We start from the raw sequence: 18,644 nt of genomic DNA on the forward strand, positions 1-18,644 counted from the left end.
GTGGGAGTGTGACTAGGAGATCCCACATAGATCACCCATCACTCCATTGAAGATGCTAGTCACATGGCAGTTTAACACTGCAATGACAGCTTTCACAGCATCTGGGGAAGATGGCCTCCCACTCCTATAACCCTAACGTCCTGCTCATTTTTTTTAGATTACTTACTGTGTGGAAACAGGCCCTTCGGCCCAACAAGTCCACACCGACCCTCCAAAGAATAACCCACACAGACCCATTCCCCTATACCTAACACTACGGGCAATTCAGCATGGCCAATTCACCTAACCTGCACATTTTTGGACTGTGGGAGGAAACCAGGGCACCCGGAGGAAACCCACGCAGACACAGGGAGAATGTGCAAACTCCACACAGACAGTTGCCTGAGGTGGGAATTGAACCCGGGTCTCTGGCGCTGTGAGGCAGCAGTGCTAAGCACTGAGCCACAGTGCCGCCCAAGTGAGTGTAATGGAATACTTTCTCCTTGTCTAGATGGGTACAGCTTCACAAACATTTGAAGCTCATCACAATCCAGTTGAAAAGCATCCACAATCTTCAATGTTCGCTTCATTCACCACCAATGTACACTGACAGCAATGTGAAGTATCTACAACTTGTAGTAACTCACCCATGCTCCTGTCACAGCACCTTCCAAACCCACAACCTCAGGCACAAGTGGCATGTTCTACAACCAGCCAGAATTAAGGTGAGTTTTTCGGGTTCACTGAAAGAAGTCAGGCAGAGCCTGGCATGGGTGGGGTTGTGGATTAATCCAGAAGGGACGGCGTCCTTCTCAACCAAAGCTTGGTTTTCCCCAAGCCTAGAAGTAAGCTGTCACGGTATGGCGGCCTCCACTTTTGGCACAGTGAGCAGCTATTACTGGTAAAATACTAAGGGTGGCAAAATGTAACAGGCTCATCACCACCTGACAGTTGACCTAAATTGATGTCCCTACTATGGCCTCCAAACTTCACTCCAAGTTAAATTTATCCTATTGTGTTCCAGGATTTGTTTTTTTTAAAAGACATGCAAGAGATAATTGAAAATTGGGTAAAATTCTATGAACAATTTATTTCATTTGTCTCTACTATATGTCCTCTTAACATAACTATTGTTCTTTCCATATTCAACATTTTCTGTGAGCAAAACATGGATATTTTTAATATTAGAAAGGTCTGCAAAGTCAAAAAGTTGACAACTTATGCATTCATGTGATCCACTTTGACATAACTGCCCTGCATTCATTAATACACTTCAGAACAAAAGTGCAACAGACGATGAGTAAGAGAGAGAGAAAAAAAACATGAGATGAACTGATGCTTGGTTTGCAGCCGAGGTGCAAGTGTCAACAACGGTTTATTTCAGAGAAACTGACAAGCCACTTCCTTTAACACGGCCCATTGTTGCAAGTTTGGTATTCCCAAAGTCTCCTTGAAATCCAAAGGAATTTCCAACCATTCCAGGTTGCAACATAGCCTGGCTAATGTTTTCTAACTCCCAACTTTTGGAGTCCAAATATCAGTTTTGTTGCTTAACTAAGTTCTGCTGAGAATAAGAACAGAATATAAACACTTCTCCCATGAACATGTGGTTTTGGAATAGATTTTTATTTATTGCATTAATGGGGAGCAAAGGCATTACTTTCAACTCCACAAATAGCTACAAATTGATGATTATCTACTAGGTTCTCCTCCATTCATTGATTAATAAGCTATGACTGATACTTAATATACCACCAATAACAAACCGAGTAATGGAGGGGCTCTCTTGTGGCACAATGGTAGTGTCCCTACCTCTGAACCTAGAGACAGGGTTTCAAGTCTTATCTGCTCTAGGAGTGTGTAATAACATCTCTGAACAGGTTGATTAGAAAAATAGGTTAATTTGAAAAAAAGTTATGAATATTTACAGGAAGGGTGGCTTGCATGTGGAGTGAACTTCAGGATGAAGTGGTGGATGTGGATACAACATTTAAAAGTCATTTGGAGAAGTACATGAATAGGAAAGATTTGGAGGGATATGGGCCAAGAGCAGGCAGGTGGGACTAGTCTAGTTTGGGATTATGGTCGGCTTGGACTGGTTGCACCAAAGGGTCGATTTCCGTGTTGTATGACTCGAAGAAGTCCCATTTCTTTATTATAGATTTTATTGAACCTGTGAGCATCCATGCCTAAAACAACTATGGTTGATAGGTACTGAAACTGTTCAGTGATATATTATCAAGTCACTCTAAGAATTCATGCTTATAAAAAAGGGAACTTCATCAGAGCATTCATTCAGATGAAGTTAATTCATGTGCTCATCATTGGTATAATTCGAGGAGTCACATATAAACTCAACATTATTCATCTTAAGTTACATCAAAATGAATTTTGCATCAGCATCTATCTGTTCCCTGCTTTAGTATATGTGTTAGGTCAATTTGACATAAGTACAGATTGTAATTTTTCAATTTTGTACAGATACTAATGATGGTGACTTTACGTAACTTTGGCAGAAAAATCCTGTTCTGGTCCATGTAAACTGCCAACAACATGAATTGACCAGCCAACTCTTTGACTTAGCCATAGCATTCCTAACTTTGCATCAGAAATGACAGAGTTTGAACACAATTCCTGCTGAGGTGGAGACGAGTTTGACATCTAGTGGGTAACTTGAGACATATATTTTATGGTCTAGATTAGAGTGGTGCTGGAAAAGCACAGCAGCTCAGGCAGCCTTCATTCCTGAAATAGGGCTTTTGCCTGAAACTTCGATTTTCCTGCTCCTCAAATGCTGCCTGGCCTGTTGTGCTTTTCCAGAAACCACTCTAATCTAGACTCTGATCTCCAGCATCTGCAGTCCTCACTTTTGCCTATATAGTTTATGGTGCCGAGAAATTACTCCTACCACATAGGAATAATAGGGTTTGCTTCCCTTGGGTATATAGACTCAGTAATAATCATTTACTTGCAGAAGTACTATGTGCTGCACCAAATTATGAAAGCTGCTATGCATGACTAGAATATATTTTTCTCTATTGCTTCATTAATCTGTAGATTTAGCTATGCCAATGGTTCGGTGTAAAACAATTTCACTTGTACAATTGGTGAAAGAAGAAACCTTCATTATATACAAAAGCTCCATTTCAGCCACATAAAATTTTAAAAATTTTGAGCAATCTTAACATTTAAATACATTATGATATATACATAAAAGTATAAATTACATACACAGATAAATTAACCACAAACTGTGATTTTAAAAAAGAAACACAAAAAGACAAATAGCAGGACAAAACGCCTGCAAAATTTCACCTTTGTTCAAGTAGTTTATAAAGACATGTACATTATCTTGTCAGCTCTGTTAGTGAATTACTGGCAATTATATTTTTCTGAATCACATTCATTATTTTTTATAGTCCCATGATGTCTGTCATGACATATGGAATTAATATCTTTAAGTGCTTGCACCTACTGAAAGCAAGTCAAAGAATTCTAAAAAACAAGGTATTGCACAATCCTAATGCTGATATGACTATCTAAACAGTGCATTTCATAGGATAATTAACCAACTACAAATTCATTAATGAATCTACAAGTCTTCCTACAGAACATGTCCCTGTGTTGCTTCTGCTGATAGGGTACACTATTGCTTTCACATCACTATTTTAATGTAAGTTGCGAAAATTACAAACACCTTCTAAAAGCAACTAGAATGCTCTTTAACTCTTATCTCTGCCAGAATAATGCATTTGGGGATTTCTATTCTTTTGAGTTAATCTACATCACATAATGTGTTAAAACGTACCCGGGTGTGAATCACATACCCATGTGGAATGTTTATAAAGTATTCTACAGGATCAATTTGGTCATGGATGTAACCATATTTCTCATATTACATAAACCTACTGCATTCCTGTACTACATTTCTGTGACCATTGTCATAAACATCATTAAATTAACAGTTTCTTCTCATAAAACTGAGTAGGCTAACCAGCAGCCATCTCACTGTTCAGTTTTAATTCCAGTAATCTGTAGACCATGTTGAGACCAGCACCAATTTTTGAGTTTCTGTCTGAAACAGCAGAGAATAACCAACTGAACACCCTGATGTTTAGTCCACAACTTGAGAGCAAATATTGAGATGTGCAATCACGGTGACACTCTCAACGTTCAATTCATAATGAATTGACCTCCATCTAGTTGAACAAAAAAGTAGATGACACATTTGAACTAATCAGTGGCCGATGAAATACAGGCATCCAATGTCTGTTTTGGCTCTCACTGAGATTCAGCCTCCTTTGTACTGACATAGGAGTTCTGGACTACTGTATGCCAACTGCCTTGTCCTCAGATGGCAACTACTGCAAAACATCTTTGATTTGGGGCCAATTTACATCAGAGGTTAACATCAAAGCTAAACCCTTGTTAGAAGCGTAGATCTGAAAGAAAAAGAAGTACATTATTTTAAGTGCACAAAGTGTGAAATAGGAACTTGAAAGCACAATGTAAAGCTTAACTTTTGTGATAAAGCAAAGCAGCACTTTAATCATAACATCAGAAGATTACTCAAACTCTTTCCTTGGGTTAATTACTTTATCAATTACTTTCTATTTATGATTACTTATAATTGTTATCCATAATCAGAATTAAAACAATATATTTCTGGTGAGCTGTAAACACGCAAGTCAAATGAACTGTGACAATGCCTCCCACTTTCTACCCTTGAGTATGAGATCATCCAAATCTCTACTGGCTGTGATAACTCACACCAAGTCGCTGCCAACTGCCAAACCAATGCTCGCTGGCATATACTGGCTCTTCAGAAGGATATGCTTTGATTTAAAAATTTTCATTTTTATTTTTAAATCACTTCACAGACACTACCCTGCCCACCTCCACTATTTCCATCAGTCCTACAACTGTACCTCTTTTTTTCAATCAGCATGTTTGGAGATGTTATTACACACCTTTAGAGCAGATGGCATTTGAATGCAGGCATCTCAATCCAGGGATAGGGATGCTACAACAGCTCCACAAAAGGGCTTTAAAATATTTCTGTGCTCCCTCAGATTAGACCTCTTCAGTGGGCAGCATGGTGACTCAGTGGTTAGCACTGCTGCCTCACAGTACCAGGGGCCTGGGTTCAATTCTACCCTTAGGTGACTGTCTATGTGGAGTTGTACATTCTCACTATACCTGTGTAGGTTTCCTCCGGGTGCTCTGGTTTCCTTCCACAGTCCAAAGGTGTGCAGGTTAGGTGGACTGGCCATGCTAGGTTGTCCAGGGATATGCAGGCTAGGTGGATCAGCCATGGGGAATGCAGGATGCTCTTCAGAGAGTTGATGTGGGCTGAATGGCCTGCTTCCACACTCTAGGGATTCTATGCATCCCCACATTTAATTGATCTGCCCTTGGTGGTCACACTTTTACTTCCAAAGCCCTCAATACTGCAATTCCCTCTCTGAACCTTATTAAATTAGAGTTTTGAGGAAGGGTCACCGGACCCGAAACATTAACTTTGATTTCTCTTCACAGATGTTGCCAGACCTGCTGAGCTTTTCCAACAACATCTGTTTTTGTTTCTCACTAAGCCTTGACCTCTCTTTGCTCCTTTATGGCAATCATTAAAATTTACCTTTCTGATCATCCGTCCTAAAATCATTTTATATGGTTTGACAGCAAATTTTATTTTGATAGTGTTCCCTTGAAGCATCTCAGGATGTTTTACCACTTTGAAAATGTTCAATAATTTATATTTATAAAATATACTTAGAATGTAGGTAAGATTACAATCCTGAATTACATTTTAAAAGTTACTGTCATGAAGACATGGTATATATTATCCAAATGTATTGGCAAATGGTTGTAATATCTAAAACAAAACTGCTTGGGTAAACTTGGGAGGAACTTGTTAAGTACAGTGTATTAAGTCTGCATACCCAGCTTAAAGTCTGCGTTCTTCCTCATCTATTTCTAGTAAACATCAATTTACTCATTGGGGAGGTGGTAATGTTCTGAGGGAATAGGTTCGAATCTCACCATGGAGATAATGATATTTGATGTATTTTTTAAAATCCGGTATTAAAAAGCTAGTTTCATGGAGACCATTGTCAATTTTAAGATTCCATCTGGTTTGCTAATATCCTGTAGGGAGAAAAATCTACTGCCCTTACCTGGGTCTACACGTGACTCCAGACCCACAGCAATGCGCTTGACTCTTAACTGCCCTCTAAGCAATTAGGGATGGACAATACACATTAGCATATCCAGTGAGGCCAACATCCAATGAATGAATAAAAAAAGTTACAGGCTTCCTGATGAAAGTCTGCACTTGCAGATTTTACAGGACCCAGGCAAGGGAATGTTACTGGGTAAGCAGAGCCCTTTGTGGAATGCTTGCTCCATACCAATCCTGATAGAGGGATTAGTGACACATACAACCACTTGCAAACAAAAATGTTTGATTTCCTTTTGTTTTCAATTTTTCAATCGCAAATGTTGGGTATGGTTTGGCAAACTTTCAATGGAGAATTGAAATAAAAGCACATAATCACAATCTGAACAGATCAAAAACATACTACTTCTATTGAACCATAAACAAAAATAAGTAAAGGAAAATACTAATTATCTCAGATTTGTATATGAATTTAAGTATATGCTTTTCTTTATAAATGCCCTCAGACTAAAACTGCTGTTTAATGAGCTTTGATGTCGACCTTAGAGACTTCCACCGTTCCTTCTCAACGTGGTTCTCAGGGCTTTCACTATCATACGATGCCAAGTACAGTGCTGAGGAAAACAACAGAAATAATAATAATGATACATTGTTGCTAACTGTATAATTTCAATAAAAAGCAAAATTTGTCTGATACAGTTCTAAAACACAAAGAAATTACAGCACAGAAGGATCTTAAGCCTGTGCAATCTGCAACTTGTCATGTTCGATTCTCTTTTCAATACCATTTTTCTGCTCCTTTCCTGTATCCTTCTGCCACTGAATCTAAGGGATGAATTCACATCCAATCCATTCTGGAATGTAACCTAACCATAGATGGCATGGAGTCAGGCTGTTCGCTTTGCTGTGGTTTTTGTCAACTCAGGAAAACTACACAAAAAATGAACTGGAAAAAGAAGTCTTCCTGTCCATCCAAGTTTTAGAAACAAGTTAAGTTTCATCATGATTAGAAGGCGAAATGTGTGACATAAAAAGGATTCATATCCATGGCAATTTGCAACTGAAAGACAGGGTGATCTCTGATATTGATTCACTAGACTTGTTTGCTGAGGCTCAGCAGAAACCTTCGCTTTAAATGCCATAGAAGATTGACAGCTTTATGTAATTGGGAAAGATATATATATTTGATTTGATTTGTTCAAATTTGAATTTCAATGACAGCAGGAGATATATCTCACCTCAGCCTGCAGCAATACTTTAGTTTTCCCTGCTTTATAATCCATATAGAGGGAAGCATGCACAGTCAAGAGTAAATTAAAGCTGATGTTTGTTGTACAGCTACTGAATTAGATTCTGCATCATTAGAAGACATTACAAAATGTAGTGTTATAATTATTTAATAATTCAGGATGTGCAGATTAAGCATCCTGTAATCAGGTGAAATGTGCTGTTAATCTTTATGCTTAGCTAAATAACAGACACAATTATTCATGAGAGTGTTTGTTATGTTATTCAAAGTCTAGAAATATATTAGAAGGCTTATGCAATCTTCAGTGAGCAAATTGCAATGACTAGGGTGGGTCGTTCATCATTGGGCTACCTTACAATTGTGTGTAACATCACATGGATCAAGGATCAAGACCGAAAATTGTAATAAAGTAACAATTGTAATAAACAAACTGCTAGAAAACGATAAAGACAGATATCAGTGCACTAGACCAGTTTAAAATGTTGTGCTTACTTGCCGTGTTTGAAACAGTGATTTTAAAAGGAAGGATTTATGATCTGAATTCAAACCTATGTTACAGTACAGAGAAATGTAAGTGTGATTAGAAAATAGATATCCATAGTTTGACTTATTCTTTCACCAATCCTAGGAAATAATTTTTTCTATTCTGCATTGGCAGCCTGCATTTATATAGTAGCTTTAATGTAACAGAATGTTTCAAAGCTTGCCTGAAATGTTTGCTTAGATTATGTACTCAATTTCCAAAATTGTAGCTTCAATTGTAAGCATCTGACACAAAGAATAGAGTAGTGCCACCAATCTAAACTAACTCCTTGCCAAGTATAGTGAAAACAGCACTTTATCAAAGGGCAAATGCAGACAGATGTTTCTCTGAAATCTAAACACTAATTTGTTTAAATCTTTGTTCTTGGGCACTTAAAACATAATTATATTTCAATCAAACTTATGTAGTAGCCTTGAATGGTGTTCTAGGCAACACAGTTAATAAAACTGACACTGAGTGGTATTTCTGTGTAAGGTACAATAATTTTGGTTAAAAAAGGGATCAAAGATGATGATTTAAAATGACCGTGGGCATCAACTGAGCCACACAGGCTAACCAGGTTTCAGAAAACCAATGTGACTCACAAGAGACAAGCTGACTGAAATTTCACCAAGGCAATGAAATTGCAGTAGATGTTATTGTAATTGAATAGTGTTAGTTGGATAAGTTGATACTGAACAGTTTTATTTCATAAAGATTTGTATTTATGTGTTATCACACCTCCAAGAGTCTCACAGAGTGTGAATTACTTCAGGTACTGTGACTGCTTACAGCTCAACATGCAACTATTTAGCTGTGACTTCAGCAATCTGCTGAGAGTGTGTTTAGAGTGATTGCCCTTTGTGTATTTAAGTGTGTGTCAGACACTTGAAAAAAAATTGTTGCTAACTTATACCTACTGTCTTGTGAAAATTTAAACACAATGGTTTTAGGTAATTAATGCTTTTCTTATGTTTTGTGGCTTTACGTTTATTGAGGCAGTGATGATTATTGATGATATTGGATGTGTTCGTCTCATTCAGTTTCTGTGTAACTGAAACATTATCCATATACCAACAAAAGGTATTGTAGCTGTGTGACTGCATCTCCTGCACAAGAGATGGTTCCCTGAAAATCAGAAAGTAGCATTCAAAAAATCTAAAGAGGAGCTCTAAAAGAAAAACTGGCCCCTGGTCCACAGGCCAAGGTTGCATACCTTGTAGTTTTTTCTTGAAAATCGTAATTGTAAATAAACATTGGAAACTGTTTATAATTCTAGAGTGCTGCGTTGACTATATTCAATAGCTCTACCCCCAGGGTCTCGATTCGAGAGGAAGGCCAGCACTTGACTGTGGATTCAGCAGACCTTCCTACAAAGAAGCCGTGTGGGTATCTTGTTGGCTGCGCAGCTGGCTGGCAGGCTGGCCCTCAACAAACTCTGTCCAGTGTATTACCTGGACAGCACAATACATTTCCAAATGTTCTTAATGACTTACTATCTTCAGAGAAGACAGGAGCTGTGAGAAGATATTGAAGAATTTTGCGATCATGCTCGAAGGGACATTCAACTTGTTTCCAGGTCATAAACTCACTGACTTGCTTTGCAAGCTCCCAGAATTTCTAAAAGGAGAAGTCATAAATTTGTTTTATTCAATGGCTCCAAGTATAATCTTAGAGGAAATTAAAGAGAAATCATTTTTGAATGGTTTTAAACATAAAATACTTCACAAACTTTATGCCCTTGGACCAAGATCCTAGTGGTCTGCGCAGAAAATGAAAAAAGGAGGATGTGAAATGTAACACATTACTGACATCAAATTGAATATTTTAAACAATGTGTAGTTAACAGAAAAACAATATTTACCAACACATACACCTATGAGCTTAAAAAACATTCTTGAAAATAATTGGGTGAATTGGGCATTGGAGAAGCACTGTTCATATAGGAACGCAAGAACTAGAAGCAATAGTGGGCAATTCAGCCCCTCAAGCCTGTTCCACTAAGCAATACAATCATTAATGATTTTGTCTCAGTGTCCACTCTACTCTCGTTACTGGTCTCTGTAACCCAACTAAAAATCTGTATATCTCTTCCTTAAATTTATTCAATGTTCCAGCATTCACTGCACTCTGGGGTGGTGAATTCCACAGAATTACAACATGGTTGAATTCAGATTCAATCCTCTGACCTGCTGTGTTTTCAAACTCTGCAACGGTGTGATGCCAAGTGAAGCTCTGATGAGTTTGAGACACATTACTCAGGCTGGACTCACCAACCTCCATAACTACAAACCCAGCATTGTCAGTGTTTGGCAGAGTACCTGTCCCTCTTTCCTTATAATGTTTTTATTCACTCGTGGGAAGTGGGTGTCGCTGGTTGGCCAGCATTTATTGCCAACTCTAATTAGAATCATAGAGATGTACAGCATGGAAACAAACACTTCGGTCCAACTCGTCCATGCCGATCAGACATCCTAAACTAATCTAGTCCCACCTGCCAACACTTGGCCCATATCCCTCTAAACCCTTCCTATTCATATACCCATCCAGACGCCTTTTAAATGCAGTAATTGTACCAGCCTCCTCCACGTCCTGTGTCGACTCATTCATACCCGCACCACCCTCCGGGTGAAAAGGTTGCCCCTTGGGTTCTTTTTAATTTTTTTCCCTCTCACCTTAAACCTACGCCTTCCAGTTCTGGACTCCTCCACCCCAGGAAAGAGTCCATGCCCTTCATGATTTTATAAACCTCTATAAGGTCACCCTTCAGCCTCTGATGCTCCAGGGAAAACAGTCCCAGCCTATTCAGCCACTCCCTATGGCTCAAACCCTTCAACCCTGGAGAAGAGTTGTCCTTAAGAAGGTGATAGTGAGCTTGGACCACTGCTGTCCATGTGCTGTAAGTAGACCCACAATATCCTCAGGGAAGGAAGTTTCAGAAGTTTGACCCAGCAACAGTGAACTGCTGGCAATATATTTCCAAGACAGGATTATGAGTAGCTTTTGTAGTCCATCTTGTAGATGGTACACACACTGCTGCTACTGAGCATTGGTAGTGGAGAGAATGGACGCTTGTGGATATGGTGCCAATCGAGTAGGGTGCTTCGTCCTGGATGGCATCACGCTTCTTGAGAGTTGTTGGAGCTGCACTCCATGTTGCAGAGGGATGGGGGGGTGGTGTTGTGGTGAAATAAGTGCAAATAAAACTTCAACTTGCATGCTCTGAAATTGTAAAGGCACGTATTTTATTGTACTGCTCTTCCCAGTCTTTCATCTTTGTTCTTGATGTTCCTATAGCAGAGGACATACCGCAAACTGCCTACCAAGTTGATTATGAGTCTTGGATGAAAAGCATTTTGTATAAAATAACACACAATGTAAAATATACTGTCAATAATGTTATTGTGTAAATTCATAACATTCATATCATAAAGTTACCCTCCACACTTTTGACAGAATCAATAATACATTTAATGTTAGTTGTTTTAATGTTCTTGTGTATATCTGAAGACAGGAAATGGAATTTGGTAAAATCACATGAAATCACTTGTGTGATTGTATTCCTGATGGTACTATCTACCTTTAGATTCATTCTTTCAGAAGTCAATTCCTACTCATGAAATGCAGTTTATAAATCATTTGGCAGGGGCAAAAAAGAGGCCAACAGTTAGAGATAGAGAACAGATGACCAAGTGGCAGAGTTCAACAGGGGCAAAGATTTGAAAGAACAGGGAGATTAGAAAAATAAAATGTCAAAAGAGAGACAGCCACACATTCTGCTGAAACATCTAGCGAAATGCAGACTAAAGAAATGCTAGAAATTATTTTAGAAAGACAGAAATAACTCAAATGAAGTGACTCACAAACTAATATCAGAAATGTAGCAGGCAAGGGGACTGGCCCAAGGATTAAAGCAAGAAATCAGTTTGAGAGCAAATGGTCACAAGACATCTCAGAGATAGTTACATGACAGAATTATTGTGATAAATGGATGAAGATCAAATAGAGCCAAAATAAAGAAAGGGAAAAGTTCATGGGTGCACATCAACGGTAAGAGATGAACCGGAAAACAGCCTATAGTAATGCAAATCTGCACAGTGCCTAATGGCTAGATAGCAGCCAAATAATAAAGGAGTTCTTCCTTCAGAAAGTTTGATTTCACTCAATCTTCATGTGGGGTGTCCCTTACTACATTTCGGGGGTAACCAGGGCTTTAAAAACAGACAGAATAATATCAAAATTAACTCAAAATAATATTAGAATTACCTCAAAATTGACATGCCCATTTAGTAAACGATTGGCACAACCCTCATTTAGAAAGTAAATATCCTTGATTAACAAACTGCAGAAAGGAATAACAATCTGTCAAAACAAAAGGATCATAAAATACAAATTAGTTATAAGTTTGAATTGAATCTTACATCCTATTACTTAACAATCAATTACAGATATTAATAAAACCTACTGGAATGTTTTAGGAGCATAGGAGCAGGGATAAGCCATTCTGCCCTGTGAAGCCACTTCACCATTCTTGTTGTCATGACTAATCATCTAAATTATTCTTTCTTTTCCTACACCGACTCATAATCCGATAATGACATTGATATTCAGAATCTGTCAATCTCTGCCTTAAACACGCTCAATGACAGAGCTTCCGTGGCTCTCTGGGACACAGAATTCCAAAGATTCAAAACTCAGTAAAAACAAAATCACCTTTGGTCTTAAGTAGCTTTCCTCTTCTTTGAAACTGTGTCCTCTGGTTTTAGACTCCCCAAACCAGGGCAAAAAAAGGCTTACCTATATCTACCCTTTCCTTTTACGTATTTTATAGGTTTCAAGTTCACCTCTCATTCCACAAAATTCTAAAGAATTCAGCCCTGATTTCCCCAATTTCCTTTCACATATCTGGGAGCAAGTATAATTAATCTTTATATCACTCCCTCTATGGCAGCCTCTATAAAGGGACCAAAACTGCACACAATACGCCATGTGCTGTCTAACCAAGCTTCTATACAACTGAAGTAAGTCTTGTTACTCCTATACTCAAATCTTCTTGTAGTAAAGGCTAATATACCATTAGCTTTTTTAATTGCCTGCTGCATTTCTGCACATAAGCCTTCAGTAACGTATTGACAAGGTCACACAATCCCTTTGTACAACTAGGATAAAATGATATATCTTTTATCATTTAAGAACTACTTAGCATATCTGTTTTTCCTAACAAAGCGGGTAATCTGACATCTTCCCGCATTATTTTCCATATGCTAAGTACTTGCCCACTTACTAAGTCTGTTCAAACCTTCTTGACTCAGCTTTGCATTTATTTTACAGCACACTTCCCAACTAGCTTCGAGTCTTCTGTGAAGATGGAATATTACATTTGGTCCCCATGTTCCAGTCACTGTACATACTGCAAATAACTAGGGTCCAAGTATGAACCTTTCAGTACCCAGCCAGTCACAGCTTGCCAACACAAGAACATTATTTGTTTATTCTTACTCTTTGCTTCCTGCCTATTGGCCAATCCTTAATTCTTGTCAACATATTACCTCCTAGTTTGTGTGTTTCAGTTTAGCTAACCTCCTCCTGGGTGCTGTTCAAACAACATCTGAAAATTCAAGATTTAAATTCTGTTAGTAACTTCCAGAAAACAAAACTTGAACAGATCTGTAAAACAATTTCTCCTTCACAATTCTGTTCCGTCTGCTTCTTGCCACTTAGCCAATTTCTGGATTAGCTGAACCATGCTGGCTCTGCCCAATCAGATTATTATTATCCAAAGTGTCTATTTATCACATTCTCAAGGTGCAGCAGTTCACAAAGTGAGTAGCTAATAATAGACTTGTCAGGTTAATGGAGACATCATACTGCTTATTTTAAACATATTAACACCTCCACAGAAATATTAGAAAAGTAATTTCATGTGAGTTGCATGGCTGAACGGTGATATCCAAATAGTGTAATTTCAAGGTCATTGGTTTTTAGCTTTCAATATTGTTGCATCACATTACCTTATCTTTATACGCTCCAAATGTTGTTTAAAAGTCTGACAAACATAGCAACCACCAAGTAATTATTTTATGTAGATATGGAGATTATAATTGCTAACCGGGAGATCTGACTTCAAAACAACGAGCTACATTAAAGTAAAAACAAATAGAAATGTAAATTCACCTACTGGGCCATGTTAAATTCTAAAACTGCTTTTATATTATGAGATTGCAACTGATGCCAATAGCTGGGTTCTCTTGCCATCTTTGCGTTTTTAAAAATAGTTCACTGACATCCTGATATTCCATCCTGATTATTCAGCAAAAAAATCCGAGATGCGGAATGACCAGGTTCCATTCCCAATCTGCATTGAGTATTCTGATTTGTTATGAACTGACTTCAACACTTGGATTGTGGCTGAGAATATCATTAATATCCACTGACTATATATTTGGCAATCTGGCTGTACATGTACATCATAACAGATAAGAGCAAAATTTGACTGCAATGTAGTCCCTTCTTTGCTTGAATAAACTTAATGCCACTACACACTTTTTGAATAATAGCTACTTGGTCAGAGTACTGGGGAATGGCTGAAGTCAGAAACCGTAACCCAGGCTAAATATAGGAAGGAAATGAACTAATTAACCACTTGACAAAGAGAAAAAAACAATTACAGCTAAAGCTAAGAAAATAGCAATTCATTTGATGCAGTCAACTTGGACATCAAAGGTTTGGATAAGGTTCCGAAAGAAAGACGGATAGCGATGGCAAATGCCCATGGGATCCAAGGAAATTTGACTAATCCAGAATTGGCTAAGTGGCAGGAAGGAAAAGGCAATGGTCAAGGGGTGTTTGGAGATTGAAAACCTGTGTACAGTGGAATCCCACAGGTATCCGCATTGGGCCCTTGCTGCTTGTGGTATATATAAACAATTTAGACTTTAATGTAGAAGGGTTGATCGGTGAGTTTGTGCATGATACAAGAATTGACATTCTAAGAGGATGCAGTTGGGGTGATCAGATAAGTTGCTCCATGGCAAATGGAATTCAATCTGGATAAGTGTGAGGTGATGCCCTTGGGTAGAATAAGCAAGTCAAGGCAATACATGATGAGCAGTTGGATCCTGAGAAGCACTGAGCATTAGAAGGACTTTGATGCCATGTCCATTGGTCCACTAAGTGACAGGTCAGACAGATAATGTGGTTTAGAAGGCATATGGGATATTAGCCTTTATTAGTGAAGGCATAGAGTTTAACAGCAGCGAGTTATGCCAGAACTATATAAAACTTGGTTAGGCCACAGCTAGAGTAATATGTGCAGTCCTGGAATCCACATGCTAGGAGGCATGTGATAGCACAGGAGAGTGTGCAGAGGACGGGATGTGGCATGGGCTAGAGGTTTAGTTATGAATAGAGATTGGATAGAGTCATACAGCATAGAAACAGGTTCTTCAGCCCATTATGTCAATGCTGTAAAAACAAATTTCATCACCAGTCATGGGGAGGGAGCAGAGGAGGCTGAGGGAAGACATCATTGTGATGTTTAAAATTATGACGTACATTGACAGGATGAAATTTGTATTCCCATGGTGGACTCCCAAAGACGAGGGGGCATAATTTTAAAGTCAGGAGAAGGAGGTTCAGAGGGGATGTGAGGAAACATTCTCCCACCCAAGGGATGATGGGAATCTGGAACAGTAAAGATGATCGAGGCAAAAACCCTCATAACATTTTTAAAAAGTCTTTCGGTGTGTACTTGTGATTTCAAAACATACAAGGCTATGCGTCAAGTGCTGGAAAATGGGATTTGAGTAAATAGGTGGTTTTCATTTACTGCAGCAGACTCAATGAGTTGCAGGTCTATGACTCAAATTTACTCCATTTTGAATTTGCATGTGATGAAGTTTGTATTGAGTAAGAATGCAAAATGAATAACTGTAGTCATCTGATTTATACTCTTCCTCAGATTTTCTTTGCCATTGACTTCAAATTACAGAATTTTCACTGAACTGTTAAAATGCTGTGATTTGAAAATTGAATTTTGTCCACGTAGCAAACAATACTTTGTGAACTGCTGGCTTTCTGAGTACTATCACAGTAACACGTATTTATAAAAAGTCATTTTCGACTTATAGAGTCATAGAGATGTACAGCATGGAAACAGACCCTTCGGTCCAACCCGTCCATGCTGACCTGATATCCCAACCCAATCTAGTCCCACCTGCCAGCACCCGGCCCATATCCCTCCAAACACTTCCTATTCATATACCCATCCAAATGCCTCTTAAATTTTGCAATTGTACCAGCTTCCACCACATCCTCTGGCAGCTCATTCCATACACGTACCACCCTCTGCGTGAAATGGTTGCCCCTTAGGTCTCTTCTATATCTTTCCCCTCACCCTAAACCTATGCCCTCTAGTTCGGGACTCCCCGACCCCAGGGAAAAGATTTTGTCCATTTATCTTATCCATGCCCCTCATAATTTTGTAAACCTCTATAAGGTCACCCTTCAGTCTCCGACGCTCCAAGGAAAACAGCCCCAGCCTCTCTCTATAGCTCAAATCCTCCAACCCTGGCAACATCCTTGTAAATCTTTTCTGAACACTTTCAAGTTTCACAACATCTTTCCGATAGGAAGGAGACCAGAATTGCATGCAATATTGCAACAGTGGCCTAACCAATGTCCTGTACAGCTGCAACATGACCTCCCAACTCCTGTACTCAATACTCTGACCAATAAAAGAAAGCATACCAAACTCCTTCTTCACTATCCTATCTACGTGCGATTCCACTTTCAAGGAGCTATGAACCTGCACTCCAAGGTCTCTTTGTTCAGCAACACTCCTTAGGACCTTACCATTAAGTGTATAAGTCCTGCTAAGACTTGCTTTCCCAAAATGCAGAACCTCGCATTTATCTGAATTAAACTCCATCAGCCAATTCTCAGCCCATTGGCCCATCTGGTCAAGATCCTGTTGTAATCTGAGGTAACCCTCTTCGCTGTCCACTACACCTCCAATTTTTGGTGTCATCTGCAAACTTACTAACTGTACCTCTTATGCTCGCATCCAAATTATTTATGTAAATGACAAAAAGTAGAGGACCCAGCACCGATCCTTGTGGCACTCCACTGGTCACAGGCCTCCAGTCTGAAAAATAACCCTCCACCACCACCCTCTGTCCTCTACCTTCGAGCCAGTTCTGTATCCAAATGGTTAGTTCTCCCTGTATTCCATGAGATCTAACCTTGCTAATCAGTCTCCCGTGGGGAACCTTGTCAAACGCCTTACTGAAGTCCATATAGATCACATCTACTGCTCTGCCCTCATCAATCCTCTTTGTTACTTCAAAAAACGCAATCAAGTTTGTGAGACATGATTTCCCACACACAAAGCCATGTTGACTATCCCGAATCAGTCCTTGCCTTTCCAAATACATGTACATCCTGTCCCTCAGGATTCCCTCCAACAACTTGCCCACCACTGAGGTCAGGCTCACCGGTCTATAGTTCCCTGGCTTGTCTTTACCGCCCTTCTTAAACAGTGACACCACGTTTGCCAACCTCCAGTCTTCCGCCACCTCACCTGTGACTATCGATGACACAAATATCTCAGCAAGAGGCCCAGCAATCACTTCTCTAGCTTCCCACAGAGTTCTCGGGTACACCTGATCAGGTCCTGGGGATTTATCCACCGTTAACCATTTCAAGACATCCAGCACTTACTCCTCTGTAATCTGGACATTTTGCAAGATGTCACCATCTATTTCCCTACAGTCTATATCTTCCATATCCTTTTCCACAGTACATACTGATGCAAAATATTCATTTAGTATCTCCCCCATTTTCTGTGGCTCCACACAAAGGCCGCCTTGCTGATCTTTGAGGGACCCTATTCTCTCCCTAGTTACCCTTTTGTCCTTAATATATTTGCGAAAACCCTTTGGATTCCTGTTGCCTTGCACATGGCTAACACCATCTTCCTCCAATACTTCTCCACAGTTAGGAGCAAAGTACTCCAGATGTTGGAATCTGTAATGAAAACAAAAAATACTGGAAATCACAGTGGCTTGAAATATTAGTTTGCTCTCTCTCCACAGTTCTGCCTGACCTACTGTGATTTCCAGCATGTTTTATCTTTTGTACTTTTCCAGAGATACCCCAATTGGATGGGATTGCACTCACAGCTTCTTGTCATAGCCAGAGAAATACTTGCTATGGTTTCAATGCCAGCCCTGAACTATTACATCTAATATCCACCAAGGATTTATCCAGTATTCCTTGCTATTTCTCATCTACACTCTACACCACAATGAAACAATCTGAAAGCTCAATACAGGGTTCTGCATGTACAATGACAACACTCAGATCCACTTTAATCAGCCTCATTTCTGATTAAATTTCTCAATGAGATGCACTGCAGTAGCCACACAGCAGCATGAAATGTATCGGGCAGGCCTTGTGCCATGATAAACAGGAAGTTTAAAGATGTAGTGCACTGATAAAGCTGACCAAGTAGAACAACTAAACATTCCTAAACACCATCCAATGCCTGCCACCCCCGCCCCCATATCTCTCAATTTATCCCACAGTTTATCCAACATACCATTCCAGGTAAATTTCTTATAACTGAAAATCAGAAATTAGTGTCTGCCAATTTTTCATTCTCCAGTCACCAATGTTATCCCTCTGGGTGGTCAGAGTCATAGGGATGTCCATCA

At 39.2% G+C, this 18,644-nt stretch overlaps 1 protein-coding gene across 2 annotated transcripts in view; it reads right to left on the reverse strand.

The window, feature by feature from the left end:
* Positions 1 to 1,050: 1,050 nt before the first annotated feature.
* Positions 1,051 to 18,644, reverse strand: part of rasgef1ba (RasGEF domain family, member 1Ba) — an 80,319-nt gene continuing 62,725 nt past the window's right edge. For both annotated transcript variants that reach the window (XM_043696166.2, XM_087985796.1), the window contains 4 exons: positions 12,196 to 12,291; positions 9,426 to 9,549; positions 6,699 to 6,771; positions 1,051 to 4,421 (listed from right to left, as the gene is read on the reverse strand). In XM_043696166.2, coding sequence (XP_043552101.1) covers positions 4,397 to 4,421; positions 6,699 to 6,771; positions 9,426 to 9,549; positions 12,196 to 12,291 — 318 coding nt within the window. In that variant the 3' untranslated portion in view covers positions 1,051 to 4,396. The remainder of the gene's footprint in view (positions 4,422 to 6,698; positions 6,772 to 9,425; positions 9,550 to 12,195; positions 12,292 to 18,644) is intronic.

Source organism: Chiloscyllium plagiosum, unplaced genomic scaffold (genome assembly GCF_037043375.1).
Source record: "Chiloscyllium plagiosum isolate Xiang-an unplaced genomic scaffold, Cpla_swu_hap1 HiC_scaffold_1, whole genome shotgun sequence".
Taxonomy (NCBI): domain Eukaryota; kingdom Metazoa; phylum Chordata; class Chondrichthyes; order Orectolobiformes; family Hemiscylliidae; genus Chiloscyllium; species Chiloscyllium plagiosum.